Here is a 16,435-nt window from a genome sequence, read left to right as displayed (position 1 = left end):
CAGTAACCGACAACATCAAATTGTTCTCAGATAAATTTCCAGGCCGTTTGCTCAAATATTAAAATAGTTAAACTCGTACCATGCAAAGCAAGCGTAAACTCACCAGCAAGCCAGGTTTTGTAGATTTGAGTTGTTTTTTAGATGTTTTCGAAGCGTCCAATGACAGTCGAATGGTGTCTTGACACACAGTTTAACATGGCGCCTTGCCGCGAGTAGTATTTATTTTTATTTTCGAAGACGATCAAGGGTTTGAAAGACGTCAAACTGTCCCACGAAAGAAGGTGAACCCTTTTAGATATAATAGGAACTTAAAAGTGTCCAATGACAGTTGTATGGTTTATTGACTCAGTTCAATTAGCGTTGCGGTTACCTCCCCATACCACGTTAAACTGCGAAGACTTTTTGGTCTATCTGTAGTGGAATCCAATCAAATTGCAGGACGCCATCTTGGATTGCTTGTGCGGCTATCCATAGTGCTTACCAAAAGGAGAAACATTTGGGCATGGCACCCCTCTCGGGTGGACCCCACTATTGCGGGATATCGCTTTTACGGACAACAATACACTGTCCTGATGATGTTCGCTATAACTAGAGTGGACTGTATCTATTGTCTTTTTACATCAACCATTGTGCAAATTGTTCGTGATACGAAGAGAATCCAAAATATAAAAGGATTTCCAGTGAATGATCTTAATGACATATGCTTCAGTGTATTTCACTGAGTGTCCACATCACAGTAGCATGCTAATACCGAGCCTAAAGACGCTGGTAATCTGAAAAATGTAGTATAGTCACTTAAAGGTTGTATGCTCATGAGAGGTTTCCCTTGACCACATCAAGGATGTGTGCGGGAATCAGTATAATTAGGTAAGGGGTTAGAACTTCCTGCTTCCCACATCTTTTATTTTTGGTTTTGTCCTTTCCTTGATTTTTCTTACTTCTTCATTCATTTTCTCCTGGAAAAACTTTTGTTTCTCGCACTTTAACCCTGCCACTATGTGCATCCCACTGCACGATTTTTCCTGCCACTGTAGCTTCACCCCTGTTTTCTCTTGAGGCCTACCTCCCTGATGTGTTAGTACCAACAAAAGTGATTTTCGCTCTCTGTGTTTTGAGAGATATTCTTTGCTGGCTTGCTACATAGTTTCAGTTCTTTTTAAATTCATCTTTGCATTGGATAGTTGCCAGTACTTTTATACTCTTAGCTCCTTCCATAACACATTAACATACTCCCCATGGAAAATTGGATATTGTTACTGGAAAGCTGGTGGTAGGAATCTCTTAACAAATCAGTGCTGCGTGTTGGTTTGCTATCTCACAGTGCTTACAGATAATCATGGATCATACCAAATTTAGAGTCAAAGGGGACGAATGACTCATCCTTTTTGTAATCACACGTTTGGCAGTCCGTTATTTTCAGATCATCATTTAGGAAATTGTATAAAATGTTGACAAGTAGCTGACAGTCTGGCTACTGAAGTCCTGAAGTCGGTTCGAGTCCTATACCCTATATTTGTATGTTGTTGGAAATAATAATAAAAGTTCTAAAAGAAAAACAAGTTTAAAAAGTTCTACCCTTTTAGTCTCACCCATCTGCATATAAACACAACAGTACATTCAGTTCGTTTCCCCCATAACCTGGCTAGTTTCATATCAGTTCCTTCTACTCTCCAAAACATAGCAAAATATTGGGCTTATACAAAACTGTTTCAGTCACGAGCTCAACTATAGGATAACAAATAAAGCATCCACCTCTGTGGGCTCTAATCGCTTTTAGAAAACATGATTACCGCCCAACCCCGGTTTGCCAGTATAAAATAAAACCTCCAGACTACTTCTGTTTTCTGTTTCTAGTTAAGACCGCCATGAACAACACAGAGGAAATTACCTGGATTATCCGGATTATCCGGATTCTCTGGATTAGCTGGATTGGTACACTAGTTGCCAGTTTTCTTCTTAACACAAGTCGAGTTCTACAAGCTACTGAGTTGTGCCAGGAATGTTTGATTCTTCTAAACAACACAGCCCAGGAGCAAGTGGTCGAATTACTCTACTTAGAAGTATACACTTTGTTGTTTCGGGCGTATTACCTTCTTAACGATCACACAAGTGCAATAAACTGCGGTAGAAAACTTCTGAGCTTTTTTTGCGGCTTTGGCTTAAGAGCCGAAGAAGGTAGCACAACCTTTCATCTGGCACAATTACATCAACTTCAGAGCAAATACAAAGAAGCAAAAGGGCTTTATAAGGAAGCACTGAGCATCATGATAGAAATAGGCGACAGGAACGGAGAAGCTGCATGTTATGCAAAACTGGGAACTGTCTCTCAATGTCTTGGTGAATATGGAAAAGCTGAAGAATACCAAAGAAAAGCACTTGCAATAAGAAAAGAAATTGGCGACAGAGAAGGGCAAGCTGCATGTTATGGAAATCTGGGAATTGTGCATCATTCCCGTGGTAAATATGCAAAGGCTGAAGAATATCTAAACAACGCACTTGCAATACAAAGACAACTTGGCAACAAAATAGGACAGGCCGCGTCTTATGGAAACCTGGGAAGTATTTTTCAATCTCTTGGTGAATATGGAAAAGCTGAAGAATACCAAAGGAAAGCACTTGCAATAAGAAAAAAAATTGGCGACAGAGAAGGAGAAGCTGCATGTTATGGAAACCTGGGAAATCTGTGTCATTCACGTAGTGAATATGCAAAGGCTGAAGAGTACCAGAGGAAAGCACTTGCAATCAGCAAAGAAATTGGCGACAAAAACGGAGAGGCCACGCGTTATGGAAACCTGGGAACTGTCTTTGAATCTCTTGGTGAATATGGAAAAGCTGAAGAATACCAAAGGAAAGCACTTGCAATAAGAAAAGAAATTGGCGACAAAAATGGAGAAGCTGCATGTTATGGAAACCTAGGAACTTTGTTTCGTTCTCTTGGTAAACATACTGAGGCTAAACGGTATCATGAAATGGCACTTGACATGAGCAGAGAGATCGGTAACATACGTGCAGAGGCAGTGTGGCACCTTCAGGTTGCTTGCGACGTCATTTTAGAAGGAAATGTAGGTTCACAACATGAAATATTTTCCAATCTCTTTGCAAGCATTAAGAAGTGCGAGATAATGCGAAGTTTTCTCGGACGCAATGATCAATTTAAGATATCACTTATAGAAGATCGCAGTCATTCCTATCATTTACTCAGCGCACTGCTTTGTGCTAGTGGAAAAAAAAAAGATGCTGTTCGTGTTCTAGAACGTGCACGAGCCAGAGCTTTGGCAGACTTAATCTCTCAGAATTCTCCTCAACAACAGATATCAGTTAATCCGCCGTCCTGGGCTGATATTGAAAGGATCCTGAAGAAAGAAAGAAACTGTAATTGTCTATACATTTCATATGTTGTTCAATTTATGTTTTTGTGGGTCCTTGAAGGAAACAAACCAATACATTTTCGTAGAATAGACGTCAACAACTGTTTTGTTAACAAGGGATTGGAGAGAAATGTTGATCAGGTTTTTAGTGAGGAAAGCTTTAGAAGGTTTACTGTTCTTTCTCACGAGCAGTGCGAAGATCGATCACTGTCGTTTTTGAAAGCCAGCGACTCAACACGAGAACCAGCCGAGGAAGAAAGGTTGACAGTTTACCGCCCAGTAGAGGAGGAAGAAGAGGAAAACCTGGAACCCCTTCCCACCCTAGCCGAGCGTTACAAAATGATCATCGCTCCTGTGGCTGACTTTCTTGACCAACCTGAACTTGTAATTGTTCCCGATCGCGTCTTGTACAAAGTTCCATTTGCAGCTTTAATGGATGAAAGTGGAAATTACTTATCAGAGGCTTACAGGATCCGCATTGTTCCATCTTTGACGACTCTCGGGCTCATTCAGGACAGTGCAGCAGATTATTACAGTCAGACCGGAGTACTGATAGTGGGCGATCCAGACGTTAGGGACGTGTATTACAAGGGATGCTTTGGGGAACTTTCCCGTTTGCCATCTGCCAAGGAGGAAGCGGAGATGATCGGAAAACTGATCGGAGCTGAGCCTTTGTTAGGGAAGGAAGCAACTAAGGAAGCTGTTCTTCAGAACATACACTCTGTAAGTCTGATTCATTTTGCTGCTCATGGTGATGCCGAAAGAGGAGAAATTGCTCTTGCCCCTAAAAGCTCAATGAAGCCGGGGACTGCGACTGAGAAAGACTACCTATTGACAATGGCTGACATTTCACGAGTTCAATTGCGTGCAAAACTTGTAGTACTCAGCTGCTGTCACAGCGCACGCGGACATGTTAAGGCGGAGGGAGTTGTTGGAATCGCTCGAGCTTTCTTAGGCTCCGGTGCACGCTCAGTGTTGGTGGCCCTGTGGGCCATACCAGACGAAGCAACAAAGAAACTAATGAGTCGTTTCTATGAGCACCTTGTCGGTGGGGAAAGTGCCAGTGAGTCTCTTCACCAGGCCATGAAGTGGATGAGAAATAACGGCTATTCTGATGTTTGCCAATGGGCGCCATTCATGCTGATTGGAGATAATGTGACGTTTGATTTCGGAAAGTAAAGGTTAGTTTTACTATTGAATTATATCATAACGGGTGCTGAATTAATTATTTGCTTTGTTCCAACACTTATTTATTACGTATTGTCATTTATTCCAACAACGGAATTGATTTAAAAACTGTTTAGTAGAGACTCCTAATAATCCTTTTTTAGAGTTGTGATAGGACCATTTTGAGCTTTATCAGTTAGTGTTGGAGACCTAGGAAATAGTCCAGTTGTCGACTTTCCCGATCACGTGACTGTTTAGAAGTCTGTTGTAAAGCTGTTAGCTGGGTTCTATGTTTTGATGTATACCGAGTAGAATTAGTATTGATTTGTATCAACCTGAAAGTCGACTAATGAAGATGTTCATTAAGTTTGAGCTGTTCAGTGTTATCAGACCAAGTGTTCGTTTTGAAAACAACCTCAGTGATTATTTAATCATTATATCATTATGCCTCCCTCTTTTGTTAGTTATGCACAAGGTGGGGGGGGGGGGGGGGGGAGGGGTGTAGAATTCTGTCCAATAAGGCCGATCATAACACTGACCCTAAAATCTAGTTTTTGTTTATCAGTTGCAGGTCTCTCACCTTGGTCAAGGAATGCTTTACATGTTGGAACTTTTCTTGGAATGAGGATGTCACAACATTTAACAGTAAACCAAAGTGAACTTTGAAGACTCAATCACTTGGACTGAAGGCAATAACTTTTCAGACTCTTATTACTCAGAATCATTTTAAGTTCGCACGCTTTTCATCGTCTGTTTGGAAAGAGATCTGCATTAAAAGCTGTTCACCAAGCAGCTTTAGCTTGGCCAGCATGAAATAGATAACGGTTGGTCTCTTAGCTCTTTATATTCAAGAGCAGACGTTTGTACAATTACGTGATGAGTTTATGTCGTATTTAGAGTTATCAAAATTTGTACAGTGGAAGTTAATGTTTGTGTATCTTACAGGATATTAATAAGGTAGAGATAGTGCTTTTTCAAACTTTCACAAGTTAATGTATTTGTTAATCGTCAATTGATGCGAAAACAAAAGGAGGTGCTAGTGCCTTATAGTTTTGTTGTTCCTTTTGTCAATTTCCGACAGTTCGTCCTCAGTTGACTTTGTACTTTTATTTAAAAGTTCGATCACGATTGAGTTTGTAAATATCGAGTATCACAGTTTTCACTTTACAAAGGGGACAAATTAGTGTTGATTTTTAGTGTCACTTAGCACTTTTTTAATACAGGAAGCACAAAAGTGTTTTGTATATATATGTCAAGTTTGATTGGACGCTTTGATGCATTTTTGTAATTCCAACGTTGGTGAACTCATCTTCAGACTAGAGTTGCTGTAGACTCTTATATATAGTTCGTCGTTAGCAGATCTTGCACGTTCTGTTTTAAATTAATTACTAAGATTTTTGTAAATATCAAATATTGCAGTTTTCATTCCATAAAGGAAACAAATAAGTGTAGATTTTGCAGCAGATGGTTCAATTTTTTCTTAACTTCTTAACAGAATAGATGTCTCAGCAGCAATTAGCACAAAAAGATTTTGTATATATGTCAAGTTTCTAAATAAATGCCATCTTGAAACAGAGAGACATCATTTATTATTTCTTTTTTATACTGTTTCTTTGAGGTCCGTATTCCCTCTAAGTGCCTCGTTACTGCAAAATAAACGCCTCTCAAAAAGAAAAGATAGTCCGGAAAGGTTACATGAAGCAAGTGTTGGCGGTCGCCAAATGATTATCGTCGAAAACAATTAATTTTTTTTGAAACCTTAGCTTTTTCACTCTTGACAGCGCATCACTGTTTCTGTTTTTAATGGATATTTTTTAACTGACAATTGGCATTAGATAACGTCTTGTAAGAAAAGTTTTATTTAAATGGTCACACTGACGCAAATTACAATCGTCCTGGGTGCGGAGGAAATACACGAAGTTTGATGATGAGAAGCTTGTAGTTCTGCTATAAACAAACAAACGCGCTCATATTCCTTTCATTTCCAAAATAATATTGTATTACTGTAGCTAACAAAAGTAGCAAGTTGTTTGATAGGTTCATACACTTGAAAATACAGAACGCGGAAGCTAGGGATAGGGGAAAGGAATGGATCCTTCGGAGCATGAACACCACAAACGAGCTTTGCCGCAATCCCCACGGGTATAAACTCTCCAGTTTGGTAACGACAAATTAGCAGTTGACAAATTGTGTTTTCTTTCTCATTTTACCAACAGCTCTTATTCATTTCACCTGTAAGTGCAATCCAGCATATTTTTAATTGTATTCAATAAAGAATTGCATTGTTAAAAAGACAATTAGCCTAGTTATAAGCCCTCCCGGGTGCAGAATTATGCATGGACCGTAGCAGTAGTGTCTTTTGCTTTTATCTCTAGTAGTAACAATATCTGCTTGATTATGCGGTATTTTTACTGTCAAATTCAGCTGGGTGTTAACACCAAGCCTGAAAGTTTCTGAGAACAGTTTGCGTTCAAAATGTGCACCTTTTTTCTGGAGCAGGCACAAAACGCGGTCCAGATAGAACGTTCAGTATCAAAAATAAGCCTACCTGTGTAAACACAGCCATAAAATAGCTTACAAAGTTTAATACGCTCAGGCCTGGTAACCTACTACTAACCTAACGGCACTGCAAGCTTGAAAATAGGCCTTAAAAACCAGAAAACGAACCACACAAAGCTCAAAAAAGCGTCATTGACCAAAAATCCGTGAAGGAAGCATCGAGGCACCCAAAACTTAATCAACTGTAATACGGAAAAGTGAATAACAGGGAACTGGGAAAGGAAACACTCGAAAACGAATCATCTATTTTAGAGAATTAAAGAAAAGAGCATTGACTGAATCAAACAAAAAAAGACCAAAACTCGAAAACGACGACACCTTCAAGTACGTATACCAGTATATTATCACGTTTTGTTTCAAAATAACACAGTGGCTGCCACGGAATTGCTTTTTCTTCCACTGTTTCCAGGTCAAATTGGAATTCGGGAATGTTGGCTTTTGTGAAGGGAGAAAATCCCTCAAAGCAAGGATAAGAACCAACAACAAACTCAACCCACGTATGACGTCCACACGGGGAATCGAGCCCAGGCCACATTGCTGGTAGCCTGCGTAGCAAGCGTTTCAGTGGGGTTTTGTGCGTTTGTCGCTTTTTGATCGCGCGTTCAAACAGTGTGTGTGGGAAGAGGGGAGGGTGGGGAGAGTTGTAGGCACAAAAAGAATAATAACAAAGACTTACAGATCAGAGGTTGAAAGGGTGAATACTGCAATGCAGCATTCATATATCAATATTGATATATGAAATAACTGAAAAAAATCCTTGTTTTACTGGTTTTTAACGATTATTATTATCATGTTTTTTTACTGTCCATTTAGGAAGAGCCATTCAGAATGGTGAATATCGAAGTAGAACCAGATATGACCTTTGCCAGTATGATTCCTTGGATTGCAATCAATTTGACGGGCTCTTTTTCTGTGGTCGGCCCAGTGTTGGGAACTTATATCAGCTCTGATATGATTGAAGGTGAACAGCCATTTCCCAGAAAATCGCCATTTTTTTTATTTAAGCATCAATTTATCTAGGGCGGAGCACTAATTGGCGACACTCTCCAGATCGAATTGGAATTTGGAAATGTTAGTTTTTGAGGAGAGGGGAAAACAGGAGTACCCGGAGAAAAACCTTCTTAGAGCATGGACGAGAACCAACAACAAACTTAACTCACGTATGATGCCGACTGAATTGAACACGGGCCACATTGGTGGGAGGCGAGTGCTCTCACCACTGCGCCATCCCTGCTCTCCAACAACAGTTTGACGGGATCAGATTGGATAGAAAACATGGCCGTTCACCAGTTCAAATAAATCTTTTTTTTTTTTTTTGTATAACTTCTGGTATAGAGACATGAGGTCATTTGTAACAGACGATTCTTCTGAATCCAAAAAGCAGTAGTAACTGGTGTAAGTTAGTTTTAGTTATCAAAAGGGGTGCAGACAAATCATTCTTTCAAAAGAAGAAATATTAATTCTAAGGCCCAATCCACACTAATGCGTTTTCGTTTCATGCATACTCTTTGATGCGTTCTCGCCTATCGTCCACGCTAAAACGCCGATGAAAACGGAGACTTTCAAAAACGGTTTTCAAAAGTGGAGATTTTTGAAAACGTATCGTTTTGCAAACGCTTCGTTTCTAGTGTGGACAGGTGAAAATGCAGGCTATTGAAACCGGTGACGTTAAAAGCGTCACATTCCAACGGTTCTAGTCCAAATCGGAGCATCTATCCAAGATGGCAGATGGTCTTGAAACTTAAACGCATGCGCAATCTCAGGTCCAGGTCGTTTTCATCATTTTCGAGCGTTATAGTGTGGATAGGTGAAAACGATACAAAAAGTTAAAACGCTAGTGTGGATGAAAATTTTTGCTTCGTTTTCGCCGAGATTGAAAACGGAGTCTTTTGGAAACGCATTAGTGTGGATGGCGCCTTAGAGTGGACTTCGCTTTTTCAAAATATCAGCGAATAGATTTACAAATGACTGATAAAACATCAAAAGCTTCGCATAACAACAATAAATGCCTAACTCTGAGTATGGGGCCCTTAACAGGTGCTTGGCCAACAGTCACCTTGTCCTGGCAAAGGGCAGGGGCCGACAAACCCTGCACAGCCCAACTCACAGGCTGTGTGCTACCCAATTTTGTGATAAACTTAAGTGCACCCAGCATGGGTGGAATCCAAGGGTAATAAAATGTTACCATGCAAGGCTATCCAAAATATAAACTGACCTTGGTTTTTTTTAATTGAAGGTCGAGAAAAGAAAACAGGTTTCAGTCAAGTAAAGTACTGTAATTAATATTTTCCTGGAAAAGAAGAAATAATAATAAATTGAAAAAATGTAAAGATCGATCAGTTTAACAATATTGGAAGGGCTTCTTGTTCTACTAATGTAATCGGGTATTATTTCTTATTAATCGATAAACAATTTTCCACTTACAAGGAATAGTAGAAAAATTCCACGTAGTTTGTTGAAAAAATATACAGAAAATCGAGTTATGTCTGAAAATAGGAGAACAAAATTATTGCAAATATTAGAATTTGTGGATAAAAAATTATTTTATATTACATCATAGATCTTAGGATTTGGGAAAGGTGATTGTAATCTATCATTTAAATTACTTTATGGTTTTCATAATGGATTAGTTTCAACTGTAATCTTTTGTTTGTTAGCAGCATGGTGTAGAGTTTGGTGGTGTTACAGTAAGCTTTTGTTAGTTTTGGAATGTTGATGATGTAGTATTTGCGTATAATTTGAGCATCAGTGGCACACAACAAATAGGGTCGTGCTCTTCTGTTTTCTTTTCCAGTGCTTTCTCGCACAGATCCACCAGCTGTTCAATCAAGTAATACTTGGCTTCTATCAACACCTCTTGCAACTCTACTTCATTCTGGGGCAGGGGTACAGTTCCATCACGAAGGAAGTTCAAAATGAGAGGGACTGGTGCTTTCCACAGCGGTCAGTTAGGATCCAGCCTATTAAAACAGTACAATGAAGTTACAACATTAACTGTACAGTAGAACCTGGTTAATATAGACGCCAAAGGGACATGCAAAAGTGTCTGTATCTGTGTCCATATTATTAGTGGGCTCTAAGAACTTTGTGTGCCAGATCAGAGGAGAGAGATGAAGTCTCTCTCTATAGCATTGCAGCTTTAATATTAAAACACGAAGGGAAAACTTCTGATGTTTTAATATAGCGTTTAAACTTTAGGATTAAGCCCATATAAAAAGTTAATTTGTTTGTAAAAAACCGTGTCACTAGTAGCACTAGTGAAAATAACTGAACCATACGGATTTATATGGGAAGGGACAGACAGACGGAAAGAGGAGTGAACATAAGGCTGAAACCAATAGGGCCACTGAGAGACTAACCGAATAATCAGACAAAAAACCCCATGTATACCAGCCGAAATGAACAAACCACATGACCGAAAGTCGACCCAGCCCCATAACCGAAAGATCAGCATAAGAAGCCAATTGCACGGTTATAATTAGTTTGAAAAGGGCTATTAGTGCGTATCTCTTATTAGAGTTTTAATTTTCAGTCCTTTGTACATATAGACATTAGATATGACCGCACGACCGAAAGAACAGCACCAAATGCCAATTACACGGTTGTTTTTTGAATGGAGGGCTTCTTCGTAATGTTTTCATACAGCTTTTAAATGGTTTAATTTTATTCTTTATAACATGTTTATGCCCATGGATAGCAAAAAGAACTGGGCAAGCGGAGGAACAACTGAACAAACCAGAAACGCAAACAAACGAACAAACGGAAGCCAGCTGTGGTGCCGCAGTTTGAAACGTGTGGTAGAGAGTTTCACCCTGAATTTTTTCATAATTTTCTCCCTCGCTAAGACGTTTACATATTCCTTCGTGGTTTTCGCTGTTTGGCGTTTTTTGAACTCTCTACCGGGTCTGTTCACTGTGCCCCTGACGAGATTGACAGACCTTCTGAGCAGACGGAGCTTTATTTTGCTTTTGTCACTCTATGCTGTTTCTTAATTATCTTTTTGGTGAGCTCACTAAAATACGTGCGTAAGAATTTTAATCATTATTTAACGTTAAGAAATGAGAACGAAAGCTCGTCGCTTCTCACTCGTTCCAAAAAGATAAGCGTTTTAAGTTTGAACTAGAATATCAGAAAATCAATTCCTATAAACGCACAGAACTGCAAACAAAAGAGCTGTCCACTCGGTCGTTCAGCTGTTCATCTAGGCGCGCGGGTTCGTTCACTCGGTTTCTCGTTCGTTCGTTTTCTCCGGCGAGCGCTAGGTGGACGGTTAGATCGTTAACTCGGTCATTTGGCTATTCGCTCGCTCGCTCGGATGTTAGTTCGCTCGCGATTCCGTTTGTTCGTTCGTTTGCGTTTCTGGTTTGTTCGGTTGTTCCTCCGTATGCCCAGTTCTTCTTGCTATTCATGGGCATAAACTTGTTATAAACAATAAAATTTAACCAATTAAAAGCTCTATTAAAGCATTGCGAAGAAGTTCATTCATGTCTTAATACCTATGGATGTCATGCTACTGAGAAAGACTTCTTTTTTTGATGTGACACAAATATCTGACAAAAAAGTTAACTATGCTAAGCGCACTTAAGTCTTTCAAAAGTAAGTTCCTTCTTTCTGCAATTTTTCATTAATTTAATTTACAGCCTTTAATGATTCATTGATAAGTATTTCAAGAACAAACAGAAGCCCCCAATTCGGCAAAACAACCGTGAAATTGGCAATTGGCGATGTTCCTTCGGTCGTGCGGTCGTGCGGATATTCGGTTGTGTCTGTTCATTTTGCCTTGTGCCATCGAGGCATCTTGTCTGGTTATTAAGTTAGTCATTCAGTGTTCTCTATGGTTCCGGCATTGTGTTCATTCTTCCTTCCGTTTGTCTGTCTCTTCCGTACTTTCGTACGGGTTCTGCCTCCTCCGCCAGTTCTACTGGTGGCACGGCTCCGGCTTACTCAAAAATCCTATCATGGGCTCATACATAAAATTTAACCAATAACATTTACCAACTAAAAGCTGTATTAAAACATTACAAAGAAGTTCCTTCATGTTTTAATACCCGTGGCTGTCTTGCTACAGAGAAAGACTTCTTCTTTCTCCGATCTGACACAAACTTGCTATCCATGGGCATAAACATGTTATAAATATATGTTATTGAACTAGCGTGAGGTCCGTATTGGGAAAATATTGGTCGAGTTCCTTTTTTTGCAAGTTTATGGACCGAGCCGAAGGCGAGGTCCATAAACTTGTAAAAAAAAGGACGAGACCAATATTTTCCCAATACGGACCGAACAAGCTAGTTCAATAAGGTTTTTATTATATAGGCTTTCCCGATTGTTGCTTTCTAGTCCGCGTGAAACTTGTTTATGATCAAGTTGTGCGAGAAAAAGTGCAAGAAAGCCTTCTCAATGCTGACGCGTACTCACAAACAAAAACCACGTGGAATAATTCTGATTGGCTCGCGCACGAAAAGGCGACTTTTTATTGGTCAAGGTTTGACACGAAAGTTTGACATGTCTCGTCAATCGAAGTGAAAAAGTTCGAAAAATGAAAATTTAGCTCATTTGAGATTCCGAAGAAAATGCATTTCTTAAACGTGTTGAATGTTTAAAAGTGTCAACTTTTGAGAAAGACTTGATATGGAATGAATGAAAATGGATGAAATTGAAGCTTTTGTAGTCAAAATTGCATTTCAATCGTCTTCATCGTCACTTAAAATGGCTCGGCGCTTGCGAAGCGGTGGCTGATCATGATTCGTAATCTGGATGTTAAACGAGCAGTTTTGGAAATTTGCTCCTTGAAAAATAGCCGATCCGGCTTCTTTTGTGGTCGTCATACTGGTACTTTCCACTGTAGTTGTTGCCTGTGTATTGCCAACTGCTTGGAGCTCGCTTGTGGTTGTTGATGAGCGACTGAGGGCTAACGACATTCTTCGTTGATGCTGAATGGAAGCCGATTTGTAGGAATCCAAGCTTTTCAGATTTCGATGTCCACTCAGTTGGGCCACGTAATTTTCAGGAACATCTGAATCCAGCAATCGTGAAATGCAGGTCTTTCGAACCGAGTGATTGGTAACGCGTCCTTGCAAACCAGCATTTTGGGCAGCTTTGGTGAGTAGCTTCCCGATTTCATTCTTGCCAAGCGGACTTTTCTTGTACCACACTGCATCAGTAGCCTTTCTTTGATGTTTTACGGCCAAGTAGAATGGTGCCTCTGGTTGATTCATCTCGATGGGCCTGTGACTTCTGAACAGCTTATAGTACTTGACTGGACATCGCTCGTTATCAGTAGCTTGAGCAGTAGGATAAAATGCTCGGTGACCGCTTGCTTTGTCCTGCCCCTGGCGCGTCTTCGAGCCTCTCTCAGCTTTCCAGACCAGCATTTCATTGCCTGTGTCCGGGTCAGTTTCAAGGCTGACGTCGCCCCACTGAAGCCTTCTACTTTCATCTCTTGCTCTAAAGCCAAAATGTAAAGCCAGGAGCCACCAAACGGTGCGCTGTAGAGCAACCGGGTTGTGCTCGCCAAATTCTCCTTCGGCAAAGAGCTTGTCTTCTTCAACAGCGGTGACTTCTCGGCTTGCTTGTGGACGATTGCCTTTCCCTCTCTCCACGACAAGCTGTTTTCTTTTTGCACTGAGGACTTCTCGGGATAGCTTGAATTCGTCACCTTGAATGAGATTGGCTTGTGACCCGTGGGTATTAAGATAACGCTGGATGCTTCGTTGCAGGCAAGTCAAAGTTCCAGGTTCGTATTCGTCGCCATTTTTCTTTCTTACATCTTTAAAAAACGCGCAGAGCAGCAGATTAAGTTCCACCCAGGGTATTGCCTCTTTAATTCCTGAACTCGTTCCGTTGGTGGCAAAATTTTCCCCATATTTTAAGGTCAGATTTGGTTTTCTCTGTAGTGCTTCTGGCCTGCTGTTGCTCAATGAAGTCGCGGTACTCTGAGGCCTTGTCAACGGAATCTTCTTTGGTTTTTTCGTCGAGTTTGTTGTTTTCAGAGCTTGTTTTCGTTCCTTCGTCAGTGCTCTTGGAGTTAAACTCCGACATCACGATTTAAACCGACAGTTCCTACTATATTAAGTTAATTGGAAAAAGTTTTTACGTTGCGTTGTCAAAACTGAAACAGTAACCACGAAACACTTGACGCTAGCGGTCCATCTTAGCGGTCCGTATAGGAAAATTCGGACCGCTCAGGGAGCCAATTAAAATGCTCCTTTTCATCGCGGACCAGTTCAGCTATATAATAAAGAATATTTTATGGTAATAATGCTTTATTGTTTTAAATTATTTCTTAATTCTATGTTAAATCTGCTCCTAAGTTTAGAACCATGAAAATGACTATAAGCGAACAATGCTAAGAAACGTTTACGGGCCATGATATTTTCCCAGATCCATCTCTAGCTCTGTCAGGTAGCAACAAAATCATAAGATAGTGAAAGCTACAAGGGGTAACTCGTGCAATGTCCTTCTACAGCCATATCCAATATCCATATGGACAGAGGGCTGGCAGAACAGACCCAAGAGAAAGAGAGTATTACTTAGGAGATCTTAGGTCACCCATGGTCCGCCATATGCTGGGACATTGGTCCGGTCATATGGTATCTATACAGTCTTTGTGTGCCAGATCAGAGGAGAGAGATGAAGTCTCTCTCTATAGCATTGCAGCTTTAATATTAAAACACGAAGGGAAAACTTCTGATGTTTTAATATAGCGTTTAAACTTTAGGATTAAGCCCATATAAAAAGTTAATTTGTTTGTAAAAAACCGTGTCACTAGTAGCACTAGTGAAAATAACTGAACCATACGGATTTATATGGGAAGGGACAGACAGATGGAAAGAGGAGTGAACATAAGGCTGAAACCAATAGGGCCACTGAGAGACTAACCGAATAATCAGACAAAAAACCCCATGTATACCAGCCGAAATGAACAAACCACATGACCGAAAGTCGACCCAGCCCCATAACCGAAAGATCAGCATAAGAAGCCAATTGCACGGTTATAATTAGTTTGAAAAGGGCTATTAGTGCGTATCTCTTATTAGAGTTTTAATTTTCAGTCCTTTGTACATATAGACATTAGATATGACCGCACGACCGAAAGAACAGCACCAAATGCCAATTACACGGTTGTTTTTTGAATGGAGGGCTTCTTCGTAATGTTTTCATACAGCTTTTAAATGGTTTAATTTATATTAAGGCTTTCAGTGTCATTGACTTCTTGTCATCAATTTTTCCACTTAAAACATCAAAGATATTTTTACATTGCAATTAACTCTTTAACGGTACAAGGGTTCAGCATAGCTTTTAACAAGAAGAACTAAACTACACCGCTAACTATGACATTCTTTCGCTCTCTCACTAAATTAAAAGCGCGCGCGCTAGCAATCAATCTCAGTTTCGAGATAGTCTGGATACTAGGGTATGACGTTGCCGTTTGAATAAAACGTCGTGTTCAAATAATGTCGCGAGCCTGGTTAGATCAACAAACTTAACTGTTTTATCAAAGGAGCAAGGTAAAAAGACTCAGTTAAAGCTGTTAAAGGTTCAAAGGTCAGCTGTTAATTTGCCGTTCTTCAGCTCCGTGTTTCAACATTTTACATTTCCAAGTTGTTTCATCTACGAAAAGACTTAGTCCAGCCAGCTGTAATAATGCAAAATAAGAACTGTTCTTCTGCAGACGCCGGACACTCAGGTACAAAGAAATATAAGTTTATAATTTGCTGAAACTGCATAGAATGATACATGTCAGCTCAGGCACGTAGGGCCAGCTGTGGTGCCGCAGTTTGAAACGTGTGGTAGAGAGATTCACCCTGAATTTATTCATAATCTTCTCCCTCGCTAAGATGTTTTCATATTTCCTTCGTGGTTTTCGATGTTTGGCAATTTTGAACTCTCTACCGGGTCTGTTCACTGTGCCCCTGACGAGATTGACAGACCTTCTGAGCAGACGTAGCTTTATTTTGCTTTAGTCACTCTATGCTGTTTCTTAATTATTTTTTTGGTGAGCTCACTAAAATACGTGCATAAAGTTTTTAATAATTACCTAACATTAAGTAATAACTGAACGAAAGCTCGTCGCTTCTCACTCGTTCCGAAAAGATAAGCATTTTAAGTTTGAAATAAAATATCAGAAAATCGATCCATATAAACACCTATGACTATAAACAAAAGAGCTGTCCACTCGGTCGTTCAGCTGTTCATCTCGTTTCGCGGTTCGTTCACTCGGTGTTTCGTTCGTTCGTTTTTACCGGCGAGTGCTCGGTGGACCGTTTGTTCGTTAACTCGATCATTCGGCCATCCGTTCACCCGTTTGGATGTTCGTTCGCTCGGGCTTCCGTTTGTTCGTT

General features: G+C 40.1%; 3 protein-coding genes across 3 annotated transcripts in view; 2 read left to right on the top strand and 1 right to left on the bottom strand.

Annotated features, from left to right (window-relative positions):
- Window positions 1-10,172, top strand: part of LOC146451428 (tetratricopeptide repeat protein 28-like) — a 105,098-nt gene extending 94,926 nt beyond the window's left edge. Inside the window, exon 2 of the mRNA XM_085099133.1 lies at window positions 9,889-10,172. The gene's annotated coding sequence lies outside the window, so the exon portion shown is untranslated. The remainder of the gene's footprint in view (window positions 1-9,888) is intronic.
- Window positions 1,856-5,565, top strand: LOC146451429 (tetratricopeptide repeat protein 28-like). The gene is made up of 2 exons (XM_085099136.1): window positions 1,856-4,549; window positions 5,101-5,565. The coding sequence occupies exon 1, from the start codon at window positions 1,866-1,868 to the stop codon at window positions 4,545-4,547; it is 2,682 nt and encodes an 893-aa protein (XP_084955262.1). The 5' UTR covers window positions 1,856-1,865; the 3' UTR covers window positions 4,548-4,549; window positions 5,101-5,565.
- Window positions 10,173-12,391: 2,219 nt separating the features above from the next.
- On the bottom strand, window positions 12,392-14,111 carry LOC146451427 (uncharacterized protein KIAA1958-like; the record flags this gene model as incomplete). The annotated part of the gene is made up of 1 exon (XM_085099111.1): window positions 12,392-14,111. A coding segment is annotated over one exon (1,336 nt), but the record flags the coding sequence as incomplete, so codon positions are not given.
- Between the last annotated feature and the right edge of the window lie 2,324 nt (window positions 14,112-16,435).

This window comes from Pavona decussata, unplaced genomic scaffold (genome assembly GCF_977016875.1).
Source record: "Pavona decussata unplaced genomic scaffold, jaPavDecu1.1 SCAFFOLD_387, whole genome shotgun sequence".
Taxonomy (NCBI): Eukaryota; Metazoa; Cnidaria; class Anthozoa; order Scleractinia; family Agariciidae; genus Pavona; species Pavona decussata.
This window is presented reverse-complemented; position numbering and strand designations above follow the sequence as displayed.

Bases quoted from the DNA above. Each gene is read 5' to 3' on its own strand.
- LOC146451429 (XM_085099136.1), top strand. From the start codon at position 1,866: ATGAACAACACAGAGGAAATTACCTGGATTATCCGGATTATCCGGATT.